General features: G+C 45.7%; 1 protein-coding gene across 1 annotated transcript in view; it reads left to right on the forward strand.

Moving 5' to 3' along the window:
• Nucleotides 1-16,084, forward strand: part of USP13 (ubiquitin specific peptidase 13 (isopeptidase T-3)) — a 122,426-nt gene that overhangs the window by 9,741 nt on the left and 96,601 nt on the right. The window contains exon 2 of the mRNA XM_015423344.1: nt 12,162-12,287. Coding sequence (XP_015278830.1) covers nt 12,162-12,287 — 126 coding nt within the window. The remainder of the gene's footprint in view (nt 1-12,161; nt 12,288-16,084) is intronic.

Here is a 16,084-nt window from a genome sequence, read left to right on the forward strand (position 1 = left end):
AATGCTACATTAGCACTTTTGTCTTTTCTAGATTGAAAGTCATTCTGTTACTTTAGGAACATAAAATATGACTATGGACATTTTTACTTGGCATGAAATTATCACAACTAGCATATTAAAAATATAGTGTATCCAAACAGTTATTACAAACAGAAAAAACAAAACTGAAACCTTTTTATTTTCTTCTGACAATAGCACCTCCTAAAGGAAGAAATGCATCTTGTTCTTGCATTGGAGAGTTCAGTTTGTAACCTAGGTCTTGCTTGTCCTCAGTGCACAGAAATTAGATCAATCTGATACCATATATATATATATTAGAAATGATTTGGAAAATGTTTGAACACCTTGTTAAAATAAAACGTTCCATAATCATTTTTTTTCCTTTCCTTTTCTTTTTTCAATTTTTCCAATGTTTCGGAAAAAAACAAAAAAGGCTTCAGGAAAAAAACGGGAAAAACCCGTTTTCCCCCCTAATTTTTCTGGGTTTTTTTCCGGGCCTTCACATCTCTAGGTAGAATATGCCTCAGCTTTCTGTGGCTGATCTTGCGTGTGAAGTCTGGGAATAAGCAGCAGTCTGGACCTTGTTTGTGTTGGATATGGTGCCATTTGGTCACCCAAGCTGCTCTGTGGACATCTGGTAGCTCTGGAGTTTGTGTCAGCATGGCATGTGTGTGAATATTCATGAGATGATGTTTCTGGCCATTAAATAGGAGTTGGTACCTGAACTGAGAGGCACTGTATTGGTTAGCAGAGTGGGTAAAAATAACCCCCAGTGATATTTGAAAATCTAAATTGGATTTTAAAAGCTGTATTATGTTTCAGCTATACTCCCCCCCTTTCTTGAAAATAGCCTGGTTTAAAATGAAATCTGAATGTAATGTGAATGTATAACATCTCTAAATGGAATTTATGACCCATTTATGAAAGACTGCTTGGGAAAAAAAAGAACTGTGGGGAAAGCAAACTTGTAATTCATCACAGCTGACATTCACTCATGCCTTTATATTGTGGTTTTATGCTGGGTCGCTGGGACCGGTAAATCACCCCAGGTTCTGTTCACTGATCCATCTGGGTGATCTTTTTACTCCTCCTCTCGTAGGTCTAAGAACTATTTCTTCTCTGTAATTGGCTCAGTATTCTAAACACTTGGGTCTCTACCTGCCAAACATGGGACGTTATTACCTTTCAAATCCTGTAGAATTATTGATCTACCTCCTCACTCTGTCTCTGCTTGAGATTATTTACCCTTTTTATGGGCTGGGTAATGAAGAGATCCGACTAAGGAGATGGAGACCTAAAGCAGAGAGAAATTTTTATTTATTTATTATTTAGATTTAGATTTATAGCCCTCCCTCCCCGCGAGCGGGCTCAGGGCGGCTCACAAATAGGCCACATGCCAATACATAAGCAGGTTAAAAGCAACAGAAAAGCAATAATTTACAATATTACAATTGTAATAATGTTGGAAGCGCCTGTCTGTTCTGATTTCAACCAGTGGTTCCCTGTGAAAACCTCTCATGGTTGCAAGTCTGGAAAGTGCCCCTGTTTGACAACATGTGCATTGTTATCTAAAAATAACCTGTGTATTATATTAAAGTGGGTGGCCGTGTTGGTCCGAAGTAGCAGAACAAAGTTTGAGTCCAGTGGCACCTTTAAGACCAACAAAAATTTTATTCTGGATATAAGAATAAAACTTCGTTGGTCTTAAGAGTGCCACTGGACTCAAACTTTGTTCTGTGTATTATGTAAGGTAAAGGTAAAGGTTCCCTTGCTCGAAAGCCAGTCGAATCCGACTCTAGGGTTGCGGTGCTCATCTCCGTTTCAAAGCCGAAGAGCCAGCGCTGTCCAAAGACGTTTCCGCGGTCATGTGGCCGGCATGACTAAACACCAAGGCGCACGGAACGCTGTTACCTTCCCACCGAAGTGGTCCCTATTTATCTACTTGCAATTTCTTGCTCTCGAACTGCTAGGTTGGCAGGAGCTGGAACAAGAGACGGGAGCTCACTCCGTCATGCGGCACACTCGGGTCTCGAACTGCTGAACTACCGACCTTCCACAGCCTGCAGTTCAGCGTCTTAACCACTTGAGCCACCGCAGCTCAACCGCAGTGTATTATGTAAGATTTTCTTAAATAGTAAATGTATTAATAGTTAATCTTTGTTCAGTTTTTAAATCAATACGTTATACAGTTATAGCAACCAATTAGTATGTGCTTTTATTTAGGAAGTAGCTAAATCAGAAGTTCCCAACCTTGTTGAGCTTGCGGGCACTTCTGGAATTTTGAGTATACAATAGTTTGTAACTGACCCCTGAAAATGGCTGCCATGGTAGGAGGAACCAATTTCAAAATGGCTGCCAAGGGGGCAGTTACAAAATGGTGGGAGGCTTGAACATTCTCTGAAGAGGGAGGAGGGGGAGCTGTTTTTAAATGGATACTTCCTACAGATCCAGAGGTGATATTCTCTGGGGTCTTCTGAAACACTTTCTGTTTCAGCAAAATGGGGAAAAGCCAGAAGCCACTGGTGAGCACCATGTTGCTTGTGAGTTGTGAGTGCCACAGTATGGATTGCTCCCATAAATAATAAGTGGCAAATGATGTCTGCAAATCAGCAATTTATATCTGCCTTTTAAAATCCTCCTTGGTCATTTAAATCATGTTGCTTTAAATCAAACTAACCCGGTGACTATACAAGGACTGAGGAGATCGAGGTTAAAAACCCTACACGCTGGATGGTCTTGTAGGGTTGCCAACTCTCCTGCTATTACCATTGATCTCCAGGCGACCGAGATCAGTTCCCCTGGAGAAATTGGCTGCTTTGGAGGGTGGACTCTATGGAAACTTTATGCGGCTGAGGTCCTTCCCCTCCCCAAACAATGTCCTCCCCAGGCTCCATCCTGCAAATTTCAAGCTATTTCCCAACTCAGAGCCGGCAACCCTAATTCTGACTAAGTATCACACATGTACACTCCTGCACTAACCTACCTCAGAGAGTTGTGAGGATAAAACAAGAGGAGAGGCGAATCATATAAGCCGGTGAGACCCCCACGGGGAGAAAGGAGGGGTACCGATGAAATAAATTTTAAAAAATAAATAAATAGGGAAGAGAGAACAAAGTATGTCACCCTGACCGTTTTCTGAGGAAAAGTGGGGTCAAAATATTTGAGAGAGATTTTGCTTGGTACATTGCTTGGTACATTGGTGCATTATGTACTGAGCACCACTGTTTTTAACTTTCAGGATGTTTTAATGTTGTATTGTATTGTTTTAAGCCAGTATGTATATCATGTTTTATTATGGCAAGGTTCCTTGCCCCTGTAAGCCGCCCTGAGCCCATTGGGGAGGGCGGGGTATAAATACGAAAATAAATAAAAAATAAAATAAATAAATTGCATTTTATTTTTTTTACACCTTTCATCTTCTCTCCGTACCTGATAGTGATTTCAGATTTTAAGCCCTTTTGCTTAGCTGAAAGGTTCTGCATGCACGTAATAATTAAAAGAGGATGGTAGCGGAACGGACCTGAGGAATCAAACTCCCCCCCCCCCCCCCTTTTTTGAAAATTTATGAGAGGGATCTACCCCTCCTCCCAAAGCTTTAGAAGAGAAACATTTTACTTGGGTCAGTTGTGTGCGGTTTGTGTCAGATGCGTATTTCAGGGCACCGCTGGCTTTTTAACGGCCAAACTGGCCTCTTCCCCGCCCCCCGTTTGTTTTTAAATTTGATCAGGAATCTGTATGGGGATTCAAAGGTGACTCAGCCGCCTGCTGTTTGTCATATCTGGGGAGAAGGGCTATTTTTATAACAAACACACTTCAGATCTCAAGTGTCACCCTGCCCTCTGAACTGATTAGAAAGGGCAGGGAAAATGCTAAAACAAGGTTATGGATTTAAAGTGAAGGAAAATGAGCTAGAGGGGATGAGACTCCGTCGCGTAGAGCTCAGGTGACCTTTGTGCAATGGCATCTTCCTCTTTTTTGTTCACGTAGAAGAAGAAGAGGAAGAGATTGGATTTATACCCCACCCTTCACATGGAGTCTCAGAGCGGCTAACAAACTCCTTTCCCTTCCCCTCCCCACAATAGACACCCTGTGAGGTAGGTGGAGCTGAGAGAGCTCTTTCCAGAACTGCTCTTTCAGGAACAGCTCTGACAGAACTATGGCTTGCCCAAGGTCATCCAGCAGCTGCAAGTGGAGGAGTGGGGAATCAAACCCGGTTCTCCCAGATTAGAGTCCGCACACTTAACCACTATACCGAGATGAGGTTGCGTTTGTAATAATCCAGTCATTTCAGTGGGTTTTAGATTAGGACTATGGTTATACACAAATGAAACTCCTGTTGTGGTGACAGGTACCGTCTGTGTAAAAGAGGGGCTCAGATAGGATTCCCAGCCTCCAGGTGGTAGCTGGAGATCTCCTGCGATTACAACTGATCTCCAGGAGACAGAGATCAGTTCGCTTGGGGGAAAAGGCTGCTTTGGAAGGTGGACTCTCTGGCATCATACCCCATTAAAGTCCCCCCCCCAACTCCGCTCCAGCCTCAGAATTTTCAGGTATTTCCCAACCTGGAGTTGGCAACCCTACGCCCAGATGGTGCAGGGACTCGTATGAGATGCATGATGCATCTCCTCACACTTCCCCAGGATGTTCCTGTTTGGTAGGTCATGGGCAGGTTTTGACTCCATATCATTAGGTGCTTTCACAACACATGCAAACTAACATACTTTCAATCCATTTTCAATGCACTTTGCAACTGGAGTTTACTGTGTGAAATGGCAAAATCCACTTGCAAATGGCTGCTGAAGTGGATTGAAATGACATCATTTAGCATGTGTGAAAGCGTCCATTGCTGGAGCCAAGGGCCACTCTTGTGGTAGTGGTTAAATTTGTTGGACTAGGATGTGGGAAGCCTGTGTTTGAATCTCTGCTTTGCCATGGAAGCTTGCTGGGTCACCTTGGGCCAGTCATGCACTCTCAGCCTAGCCTCCCTCACAGGGTTGTTGTGAAGCTGAATGGAGGAGGAGAGAACAATGTAAGCTACTTTGGGTCCCCATTGGGGAAGGAAAGTGAGGTATAAATGAATATAATGATACAAGCGGGTTATAAATGAAGTAAATAAAATAGAAGAAGAGTTAGTTTTTATACTCTGCTTTTCACAACCTGAAGAAGTCTCAGGGAGGCTTACAATTTCCTTCCATTCCTCTCCCCACCACAGACACCCTGTGAGGTAGGTGGGCCTCAGAGAGCTCTGAGAGAACTGCTCTTGAGAGAACAGCTCTGAGAGAACTGGGACTGACCCATGGTCACCCAGCTGGCTTCATGTGGAGGAGTGGGGAATCAAACCTGGTTCTCCATATTAGAGTCCGCTGCTCTTAACCACTGCACCAAACTGGCTATATTTGTGGCAGAGCTTCACCTGTTATTTACAGAGCCTCCTCTCATTTCCCCCCTTTCTTTTTTCACCTCTTTGGTCAGACTAGGATGTGATCAAATCCTTTTCAGTTTCTAAAGAGTGGCTGTTTCACGAAATCAAGAGCAATGAATGTGTGCCATTGCCAATATGATATTAGTCAAACTTGGCAGCCTCAGAGCTGTAATTAATGCTTTCAGGTAATTGTCCCTGGGAATTTCGTAAAAGAGTTTACGTGAATGTTTTATTGATCTGCTGCCAAAGAGTGCAAGTAAAACCATTTATACATATAATTTAAACAGCACATCAAGTTATGAATTCACATCATTAGCTGGGCAGGTCAAATCAAAACCAATGCTAAAATTCTTTTTTGTATGCCTCCTCTCATATGATGGAAAGAATATTGTAGTGAATCGGACATGGAACGAACAAATAATGCATTTGATGAAGTGGCTCAGTGGAAGAGAGTTGAATTTTAAGTTGAAATATAAAATAAAAATAAAATTTTGAAATATAATTTCCATATAAAGACTTTTTGTGTTTAGCTGTTGTAGATTTTCTGGGTTGTATGGCTGTGGTCTTGGCATTGTAGGACCTGACGTTTCGCCAGTAGCTTTGACTGGCATCCTCAGAGGTATAACACAGAAAGATGGAGTCCTCTCTGTGTCAAGGTGAGAAGACAAATGGTAGGCAGGTAATTTATATCTTCTCAGGAAGGTGGGGTAGGGCTGAGTCATTATCTTGTAAGAGTTCCCCAGGCTGCGAATAGGCTAATGGAGGAGCTTTCCTGAGGAGGTTCTTTTGTATATGGATTGTTTCCTGAGGAGTTTTTTTTGCATGTAGATTCTAATCTTATATGTAGTGCTATTGTCAGATGTAGAGCCTTTTGTGTTTTTCAGGACAGGAAACCATGCCCTCTTTATTCTTAAACTCTCTTCTTTCCTGTTGAAATTGTGTTTATGTTTATGAATTTCAATGGCTTCCCTGTGTAATCTGCCATGGTAATTGGATGCAGGGCTATTTTGGGGCAGGAACGCACAGGAATGGAGTTCCGGCTGGCTCCCAAGTTGGCCATGCCCAGCAGGAACTCATTAGCATAATAGGCCACACCCAACAGCAGGAACTCATTAGGATTGGCCTAACATGCAAAGGAGTTCCTGCTACAAAAAAGCCCTGGGTTTTGACAACAAACAAGGTAAACAGAATAAGAAGCAAAAGGTGGGTGTGGCTGGATAACCACACTTCTGGTAACATGGGGGTGCGGCCTAGTATGCTAATGAGCTGTGCTGTCAGGGGTGTGGCCCAATATGCTAATGAGTTCCTGCTGTTGGGTGTGGCCTATTATGCTAACGAGTTCCTGCTGGGCTTTTTCTACAAAAAGAACCCTGATTGGATGTGTTGTCCAGCCTGTGTTTGAGTGCCAGTTACAGCTACTGGCGAAACGTCAGGTCCTACAATGCCAAGACCATGGCTGTACAAACCGGAAAATCTACAACAGAACTCCAGCTGTGAAAGCCTTCGACAACTTTTTGTGCTTGTTTGAATATAACATTTAAACTACACTTGATTACTTTTTACCTAATCAAATCTTTCGGTTCAAGTGTTTGTTGCTAGAGGTAAAGGTAAAGGTTCCCTTGCTCGAAAGCCAGTCGAATCCGACTCTAGGGTTGCGGTGCTCATCTCCGTTTCAAAGCCGAAGAGCCAGCGCTGTCCGAAGACGTTTCCGTGGTCATGTGGCCAGCATGACTAAACACCAAGGCGCACGGAATGCTGTTACCTTCCCACCGAAGTGGTACCTATTTATCTACTTGCAATTTCTTGCTTTCGAACTGCTAGGTTGGTAGGAGCTGGAACTAGAGACGGGAGCTCACCCCGTCTTGCGGCACTCGGGTCTTGAACTGCTGAACTACTGACCTTCCACAGCCTGCAGTTCAGCGTCTTAACCACTTGAGCCACCGCAGCTCCTTTTGTTTGTTTGTTGCTACTGATATATAAAATTAACATGGTGTACTTTATTTTATTTTTTGCGAAATAGAAGTCAAAACAAACATGGTAAATAGGCTCAATTTAGGGCATTCGATCGTTTTCCAGAAAGCTTTCTGGGGGGGGGGGGAAATTAAGATTTGTATATTTTTCTATAAGGCCCGCTTCATGGTATGTAAGAATATCGCTACGTTGGTCTTTAAATTTTACTGCTATGCTGCCCGGATTCCTTGGTTAACATGCTGGACGTGCCTGCTTGGCCTTGAATAATTCGCAATTATTTGTTCTAACAGGCATCTCCCTTTGGAATGTCTGGTTTTTGCTTGTATGGCTCCGTGGTCTTAATTGTGTGGAATGACGTGCTCGCCATGGTGCACCACAAGGGACGAGTCTCCCTTGTGGCAGGTATATTGGATTTGACAGCCATTTTGCTCCATCCTAACTCTTAGGATTTTCTTCCAACAGTTTCTGTTTTCTTTCTGTTGATTTGGAATCCAAGGCAGTGGACTTCCTGTGGCTTGGTTAAGAGGCACTTGCCTGGGTGTGGCAATCTGCAGAAGATTCCAGAGCAGCCAGAAAGGTTTCCCTTCTGTATAGGGTTGCCAGGTCTACTTATCTGGCTGGTGGGGGCTGGGAGGGAGCCTTCCGGGAGTGGGGATGGCAGGGTGATGTCGCTGCGCATGACGTTGTTGGTGCAAGGATGTCACGTGGAAGTGACGTTATCACACTGGGCATGTCATGTTGCGACTCTCTAGCATTTTGGTCAAAACTCTAAGCTCACCATAGAGTTTTGGCCAAAATGCTAGCGCGTTGCCACGTGATGTGCCCAGTGTGATGATGTCACTTCCGTGTGATGTCATCGTGCTGAGGTCATTGATGCAGTAGGGGCTGTTCAGGGTTCCCCTGCTGGCCAGCTGGCCGGTGGCAAATTGGAGCCCCCAAAATTGGGAGAACCCCCACCTTGACCAGGGGTCTGGCAACCCTACTTCTGTATTCTTTGGGTTGCCAACCTCTGGTTGTTGGCTGGAGATCTCCTGGGATTCCAACTGATCTTCGGGTGACAGAGATCAGTTCACTTGGAGAAAATGGGCACTTTGGAAGGTGGATTCTATGGCATTATACCCCATTGAAGTCCCTTTCCTCTCCAAGCCCCAATCTCCTTCAGGCTGCGCCTCACAAATCTCCAGTTATTTTCCCAACCCGGAGCTGGTAACTTTGTGTATTCTGAATTTGCATTGCGCGTCTTAATAATTTAGGGATTTGCAAGGCAAGAAATTGCAAGTAGATAAATAGGTACCACTTTGGTGGGAAGGTAACAGCGTTCCGTGCGCCGTGGTGTTTAGTCATGCCGGCCACGTGACCACGGAAATGTCTTCGGACAGCGCTGGCTCTTCGGCTTTGAAACGGAGATGAGCACCGCAACCCTAGAGTCGGATTCGACTGGCTTTCGAGCAAGGGAAACCTTTACCTTTACTTAATTGGGCTGTTGGCTAATGATAACTAGAATACTTAACATTTGTGTATCACTGTGTTCAAAGTATTTTCTATATGTTATCACTGAAATCCTTAGCAACAGATCTTTAAGATGGGGTGGTATTATACTGTCTGTGTTGCAGATGGGGACCTGAGGCGGAGAAACAGTAACTTAAGTCCAATAAGTAGGGCAGAAGTGAATTTTGAATCGGGGACCTCCCACTTCATTCTTTTTGCCACTATGGTGCACCAGCTCCCTATGAGAGGCGGTTGGACAAATCCATGATGACTCCACATCTAGAGGCAGTATCATCTCTGAATGCAGGTTCTGGTAGGCCGCATCAGGGGAGAGCTTTGGTCTCTTTGGCTTGTGGTTTCTCCGGGGCAACTGGTTGGCCATTGTGTAAAACAGGGTGCTGGACTAGATGGACCACTGATCTGGTCTAGCAGGGCTCTTCTTACAAAAGTGCACTCTGAGTCTAGTGCTAACTGTGTTCGCTGGGAAGACTGTCCTGCCAATTTCAGTGGGAGTTAAGTATCCCTCTCCCCAATTATTTTTATTTGTTAGTTTTTCAAATAAACAACCCTAACTTTGGTGTGAATTACTGTCAACAAGTGGCCTACCAAATGAAGAAGAAGAAGAGATTGGATTTATACCCTGCCCTTCACTACCCAAAGGAGTCTCAGAGCGGCTTACAAACTCCTTTCCCTTCCCCTCCCCACAACAGACACTCTGTGAGGTAGGTGGGGCTGAGAGAGCTCTTGACAGAAACTGCTCTTTTGCAAGGACAGTTCTGACAGAACTATGGGTTGCCTCAGGTCATCCAGCAGCTTCAAGTGGAGGAGTGGGGAATTAATAGGGCTGCCAAATTGGCCCGGGGGGGCGGGGAAACCCCCGCTTTGGAGGCCCGATTTCCGCCGCGGCGGAATTGGGCCCCGGGGGGAACCCCGCCCCCCGGCATGTGCATCACTAGGAAGTGACGTGGGCATGCCGGGCACGCTGGGGGCGGGGCCACGGCCATACAAGGGAAAACTCTATGGTTTTCCCTTGTATGGTCGTGGCCCCGCCCCCAGCGTGCCCAGCATGCCTACATCACTTCCGGGTGACGTGCACGCGGGGCGCGCTTGCGCTTCGCGCATGCGCATTCACCCAACGCCGGCCGGGAGCCCCTCGCTCCCGGCGAAGAATTACTTGGCAACCCTAGGAATTAAACCCAGTTATCCCAGATTAGAGTCCGCATACTTAACCACTACACCCAGCTGGCTAATAGTAGAATAGTACCGTCAAATGCCAAAAGAATTCTATCACCTGTATGCACACAGACACACATATATGGAAGCAGCAATATATGTAGAGTGTTTTATGTGTCATGACAAGTATCTGGATATCCGTAAGAGATGACATTTTAAATGGATGACCTTATGCATGAACATTTGGGCATGACTCAGTGGACGACATTAGAGTTTCTAGCCATTTGAAAGGCGTGAGGCAGGTCGGCCTCAGGAGATAGGTCAGCAGATATTTTGAACATGTTGTGTTGATCTTCATAAAAGTAATCGCCCCAGAGAGGATTTTTGCGGAAACATTAGGAAGGCCTTGGATTGTCTTGCTCTAATATTTCAATGGCTTGATAAACCCAAATTTTAAGTGAATGTATAGTTCCGTTCATTTTTGGAACTCATTAATGGTTTGGGGGTAAGGGCCCTTGCTTACATCCTTTGTCTGTGGATCCAAACTGCAATTTTGTCTGTTGTTGCTTTCGTTGACGTGAGTGTATTAGTCCAGGAGTCTCCAGTGGGTAGATTGTGAGCTAGTGGTAGCATTTTGGCTGCTGTAGAGCCGTTTGTGCGGCCTCTAGAAGTTCCCTGAAACAATTGTGAGAGAACAGTGAGAGTCAAAGATCTGGAACTCTCCACCAACCGCCTTGACATCTCTGCATGTCTGTGGTTTAGTATCTCAGCATAATTTTCGTTACTTAGAAGTGGCTCTTAGGGAGCAAGTTTGGTGTAGTGGTTAAGAGTGGCAGACTCTAATCTGGAGAACTGGGTTTGATTCCCCATTCCTCTACATGAAGCCCGCTGGGTGACCTTGGGTCAGTCACAGCTTTCTCAGAAGTCTCTCCGCTCTACTTCACAGGGTGTCTGTTGGGGGGAGGGGAACGGAAGGTAATTGTAAACCACTCTGAGGCTCCTTCAGGAAGTGAAGGGCAGGGTATAAAACTAATTCTTCATCTCCTCCTCCTCCTCATTAAGGAGACAGTGTCGGTGTTATCATTGAGGGCGGGGCCTACTTGTAGCTCCTGCCGAACGGACTGAAGGTGTCTCTTTCAGGGTGAAGGAGCTTGCCATGGACTTCACTGGCCTTCTCAGATGGTGCTGACGTGGGTAGAACATTTGCCGCAAGAAAATAAGTACCATTCCTTTCGCATAACATGCTGACATGCTTGGACTGTGTTCTTCAAAAATATTTGGAGAGTACAGTACAGTAGGTTTGGGAAACAGTATATTGAGGACAAGGAAAGCCTGGAATGAGGATGATTTCTGCACACAGGTGTGTGGATGCTCCGTAAAACTTCTAGGTGGAAGCAACCTGTGTTTCCTAGAAGACTTTCCCCCTACCGTTCCTTGAAGGAGCTCAGGGCAACATATGCAGTTATCTCTTTCCCATTTTATCCTTGCAACAACTCTGTGAGGTCAGTGAAGCTGAGAGACAGTGACTGGGCCTAGGTAACTTAGCGAGCCTTGTGGCCAAATGGGGATTTGAACCCAGATCTGCAGTCCTGGTCTATTTTTTTTAAAAAATTACGAAGAAGAGGAGGAGTAGGAGGAGATGGTGATGATTGGATTTATACCTCACCCTTCACTACCCAAAGGAATCTCAGAGCGTTTTACAATCTTCTTTCCCTTCCCCTCCCCACAACAGACACCCTGTGAGGTAGGTGGGGCTGAGAGAGCTCTTTTGAGGACTGCTCTTGAAAGAACAGCTCTGAGAGAACTTGTGACTGACCCAAGGTCACACCAGCAGCTGCATGTGGAGGAGTGGGGGATCAAACCCAGTTATCCCAGATTAGAGTCTACGCTCCTAACCGCTACACCAAACTAGGCCTTCATGTTGCAGATTTGCCCCTTACGGTTTGTACTTGTTGAAAGGGCACAAATGCTGCATATATTCACACTCCCGGAATTTACCCCGGCTTTTGCAAACTTGTACGGAGGGCTGAGTTGCTCTGTTTCAGGGTTGGCTTGCGCTCTGCCAGGTTTGTGTTTTATTATTTCTGCACTTTCTCTTTCTTTTCAGTATTCTGAAGGAGGTCTCTATGTGTGCATGAAGACTTTCCTGGGATTTGGAAGGGAACATGTGGAAAGGCATTACCGGAAGACGGGACAGTGCGTGTTCATGCACTTGAAGCGGCACACGAGAGAGGTGAGTGCCATCGTAGATAAGGCATCTGAAAGCTGCCTCATCACAAGCTTATTTTCCCCTATGTGAGAATTAAAGCTTGTGTAGGGCAAAACGCAGGGAGTAGCGTTGTGTGTTGTGTTTCAAGGGGTGGTGAAGTGGTCGCAGAGTTGTGACATCAGGGGGAAAGAGAGGGGCTGTTCGAGAGATGAAGCCACACATGTGAATTTGCATAGTGTGTCATTCAAGCCACGTTCTGCAGAACCTTGAAGTTCATGGAAGTTTATTCGGATCCCTTGATGAGAAAATTGGTAGTGGAGCATGAGCTTTTCTGGTAGTAGCGGATGGCATTTTTGTTGTTGTGTGTGGGGTAATGTCTGGGGCAGTGATGCTCCATATTCTTGGTGCTTGGGAGGCCACAGTGGGAGGGCTTCTGGAGTTCTGGCTCCGCTGGTGGACCTCCTGATGGCACCTGTGTTTTGGCCACTGTGTGACACAGAGTGTTGGACTGGATGGGCCATTGGCCTGATCCAGCACGGCTTCTCTTATGTTCTTATGGAATTCTGGGTATGGTCTAGGACACATTTTTGTTTCAGCTAAGCAGCAGTGAGATTCAGTAGGTCTCTGCATGAAACAGCTATATACACTAGAAGATTTCACCGGAATCTTTGCCTGTGCACCAGAGTTCTGCCGTCAACACGTAGCAAATTCCATAGCTGAACAGTCAATGAGACGGGGCTGGGCTGTGTCTCAGTGGTAGAGCACCTGTTTTGCATGCAGAGAGCCCCGGGTTCAATCCCTGGCATCTCCAGTTCGAAAAAGGACCTGATGTGGAAAATCACCACCTGAGACCCTGGAGAGCCACTGCGGGTCAGAGCAGGCTGGGTGGACCTTGATAGACCAAGGATATGATTTAGAATAAGGCAGGTTCATGTGTACAGTGTGTGCAAATAGTTTGTGACTGTCCACTGGGCATGCTTATCCACTTGATGTCCATATAGCTAGATCAAGATGGGTAGCCATGTTAGTCTGTCTGTAGTAGTAGAAAAGAGCAAGAGTCCGGTAGCACCTTAAAGATTAACGAAATACGTGGCAGGGGAGGAGCTTTTGTGACTCACACAAGGTGCTACTGGACTCTTGATGTCCATATGTTGGACATAACTTTGGGACAGTGGGCTGGATGAATCATTGCAGTGTGTATGCCAGGAAAAGTGGAAGGCAGCAGGAAAAGAGGAAGACTGAACATGAGATGGCTTGACTCAATAAGGGAAACCATAGCCCGTAGCTTGCAAGATCTGAGCAAGGCTGCTAATGATAGGGCGTTTTGAGGACATTAACTTATAGGGTAGACTTGATGACACTTAACACACACACACACGTATGCTGTAGCACAAGTCTCTGGCTGTAGCTACAAATGGCAGAGGCCGAGCTGTCCTACTCAGCTGCAATAATTATCGTATGGCATTGTGTGTACTATAGCCAGGAGATCCTAAAATTGTCTGGCATCCTTAAGTTCTAGCTCTTTTAGTGGCGAGCTAGACTTATTTTTGGGCTGAGAGTCTCAGATGCGGTGGTACTGGGCCGCACGGGTAGGGCGGGATATAAATCCCAAAATAAATAAATAAAATAAATAAATACTGCCGAATGTGTCCTTAAATTGCACCTTAGTTTTATCGCCATCTAATGAATGTTTAATGAATGTTTTATATTGATTGCTGTGTTTTAATTGATGTTTTATAATCTATTATGAATGTATACTGCTTGTCAGTTCTTGGAAGCCGCCCTGAGCCTGCCTAGCGGGGAGGGCGGGGTAAAAGTGAAACAAACAAACAAACAAACAAATAAATAAATAAATCAGAGTGGCTTGCAAACTCCTTTCCCTTCCCCTCCCCACAACAGACACCCTGTGAGGTAGGTGGGGCTGAGAGAGCTCTGACAGAAACTGCTCTTTTTCCAGAACAGCTGTGCCAGAACTATGGCTTGCCCAAGTTCATCCAGCCAGGTGCAAGTGTAGGGAGTGAGGTATCAAACCCGGTTCTCCCAGATTAGAGTCCGCACACTTAACCACTACACCAAACTGGCTCATATATGTGTAGTGTCTCATGTAGCGGGCAGAAGTATGTATACACACAAAGAATTAACTCTCCCCGCCCTTCTTTTGTGTGTTACAAAGAAAGGCCAGAAGACCCAGTGTTCTGAGCAATAGGTATGTGACCCTATCTTGCAAAGTATGTGAGAGAACAAATCCAGAATAAATAATCCATCAGAGTGGGTATGTAGCCTTCCATACTGTTGCTGTATCGGCAAAATAAGAAGAGTGGTGCACATCAACCTGTAAGAAGGGACAATTACTTTCTTTAGCGGACTAACGACTCCTAAATCCAAATTTGCCAGTGTCAAATCTTCATATGAATTCTAACTCTGCGGCTTTTTCTTGAGTCTCCTTTTGAAACTCTGCAGGAGTGTAGCTGTCTACAGACTCCCTGGTGTGGAGAGGGAGTCAGTGGCTTAAATCCATCAAAGCTTTGCCACATTTGGAAGGTTTTCCATTTGTAAATCGTGACTTTTCCCCTCTCCCAGTCAGAGTGGTATAGTGGTTACTAACAGCGGGCTCTAATCTGGAGAACGGGGTTTGATTCCCCACTCCTCCTCCGCATGAAACTTGCTGGGTGACCTTGGGTCAGTCACAGTTCTCTCAGAACTCTCTTAGCCCCACCCACCTCACAAGGTGCCTGTTGTGGGGAGGGGAAGGGAATGCAGTTGTAAGCCGCTTTGAGGCTCCTTAGAGTAGAGAATAGTGGGATGTAAAAACCTTTCCTTCTTTCTTCTTCTCCCTCTCACTTCAGCCCCAAAAGGTCCCCCCCATGCTGCTCCTAGGGGGTCCTCTGACCCTAAGAAGCAGCATTTCAGGGGGACATTTTGGGCAGCAGCAGGGTGTGTGTGTGTGCGTGCATATGTTTGCGAGAAAACCATTCTCAATGCATGAAAACCCTTTCATGTGCAGAGATGTGCTGGCGGATCCAAGCCAATACTTGTGTTATGTCCCTGGTTCCTTAAAAGCACGTTGCACATCTCTGAACTGAACAAACACAAGCTTTGTAATGCTTTTTATTAAGACCAGTCAAAGTAATGCAAAACACTGTGCCAGTTTTCAAGTCCTGCAGAGTTTTTCAGCAAGCTGGGTATTAAAAATTACCTTTGAACAGTCCCCCCCAAAGCTTCTACACTGTATTGTGCTGTTTTGGTTGGTCTTAATAAAATACAGTACATGGCTGTATTTTACTATGGACCAATGTAGCTACTTCCTCATATCCAAAGTGGTGGTTGGGTCCCCCCCCCCTCAAGATACTGTGTCTACAGCTAGTCAAGATCATGGTTTTCCAACCTGGTCCCCATGGGCACCATAGTGCCTGCTGACGCTTTTTCTGATGCCCACCAAGTGTTATTAGGAAGTGGGCAGGGCCAGGTAGGGCTTTTGCCCAGAAAGGCTTCTTATTGGTTATAGGAGATTTGATTGGCTGTGCAGTCTTTTACAATGCAGCATCTGGACAAACACTTGTCAGGGATACTCTAGGCCAGGGGTGTCAAACATAAGGCCCGGGGGCCGGATCTAGCCCGTCCAAGGCTCTTCTGCGGCCCGCGAGCAACTGATGCAAGTGGCGAAGTGCTGGGAGGAGTGGACGGAGCCACTCCGTTGTGACTTCAGCATGGCAGAACAACCTCATCTGCAGCAATGTGGGAGCATTGGCCCAGCGCCGCACTGCTGCCTCTCCAGTCTGCCTGTGTGGACTTTCCTTTGCAACCCCCTCCCAGCCCAGGGG

The sequence above is a fragment of the Gekko japonicus genome, unplaced genomic scaffold (genome assembly GCF_001447785.1).
Source record: "Gekko japonicus isolate JY-2015 unplaced genomic scaffold, Gekko_japonicus_V1.1 scaffold1556, whole genome shotgun sequence".
NCBI lineage: Eukaryota > Metazoa > Chordata > Lepidosauria > Squamata > Gekkonidae > Gekko > Gekko japonicus.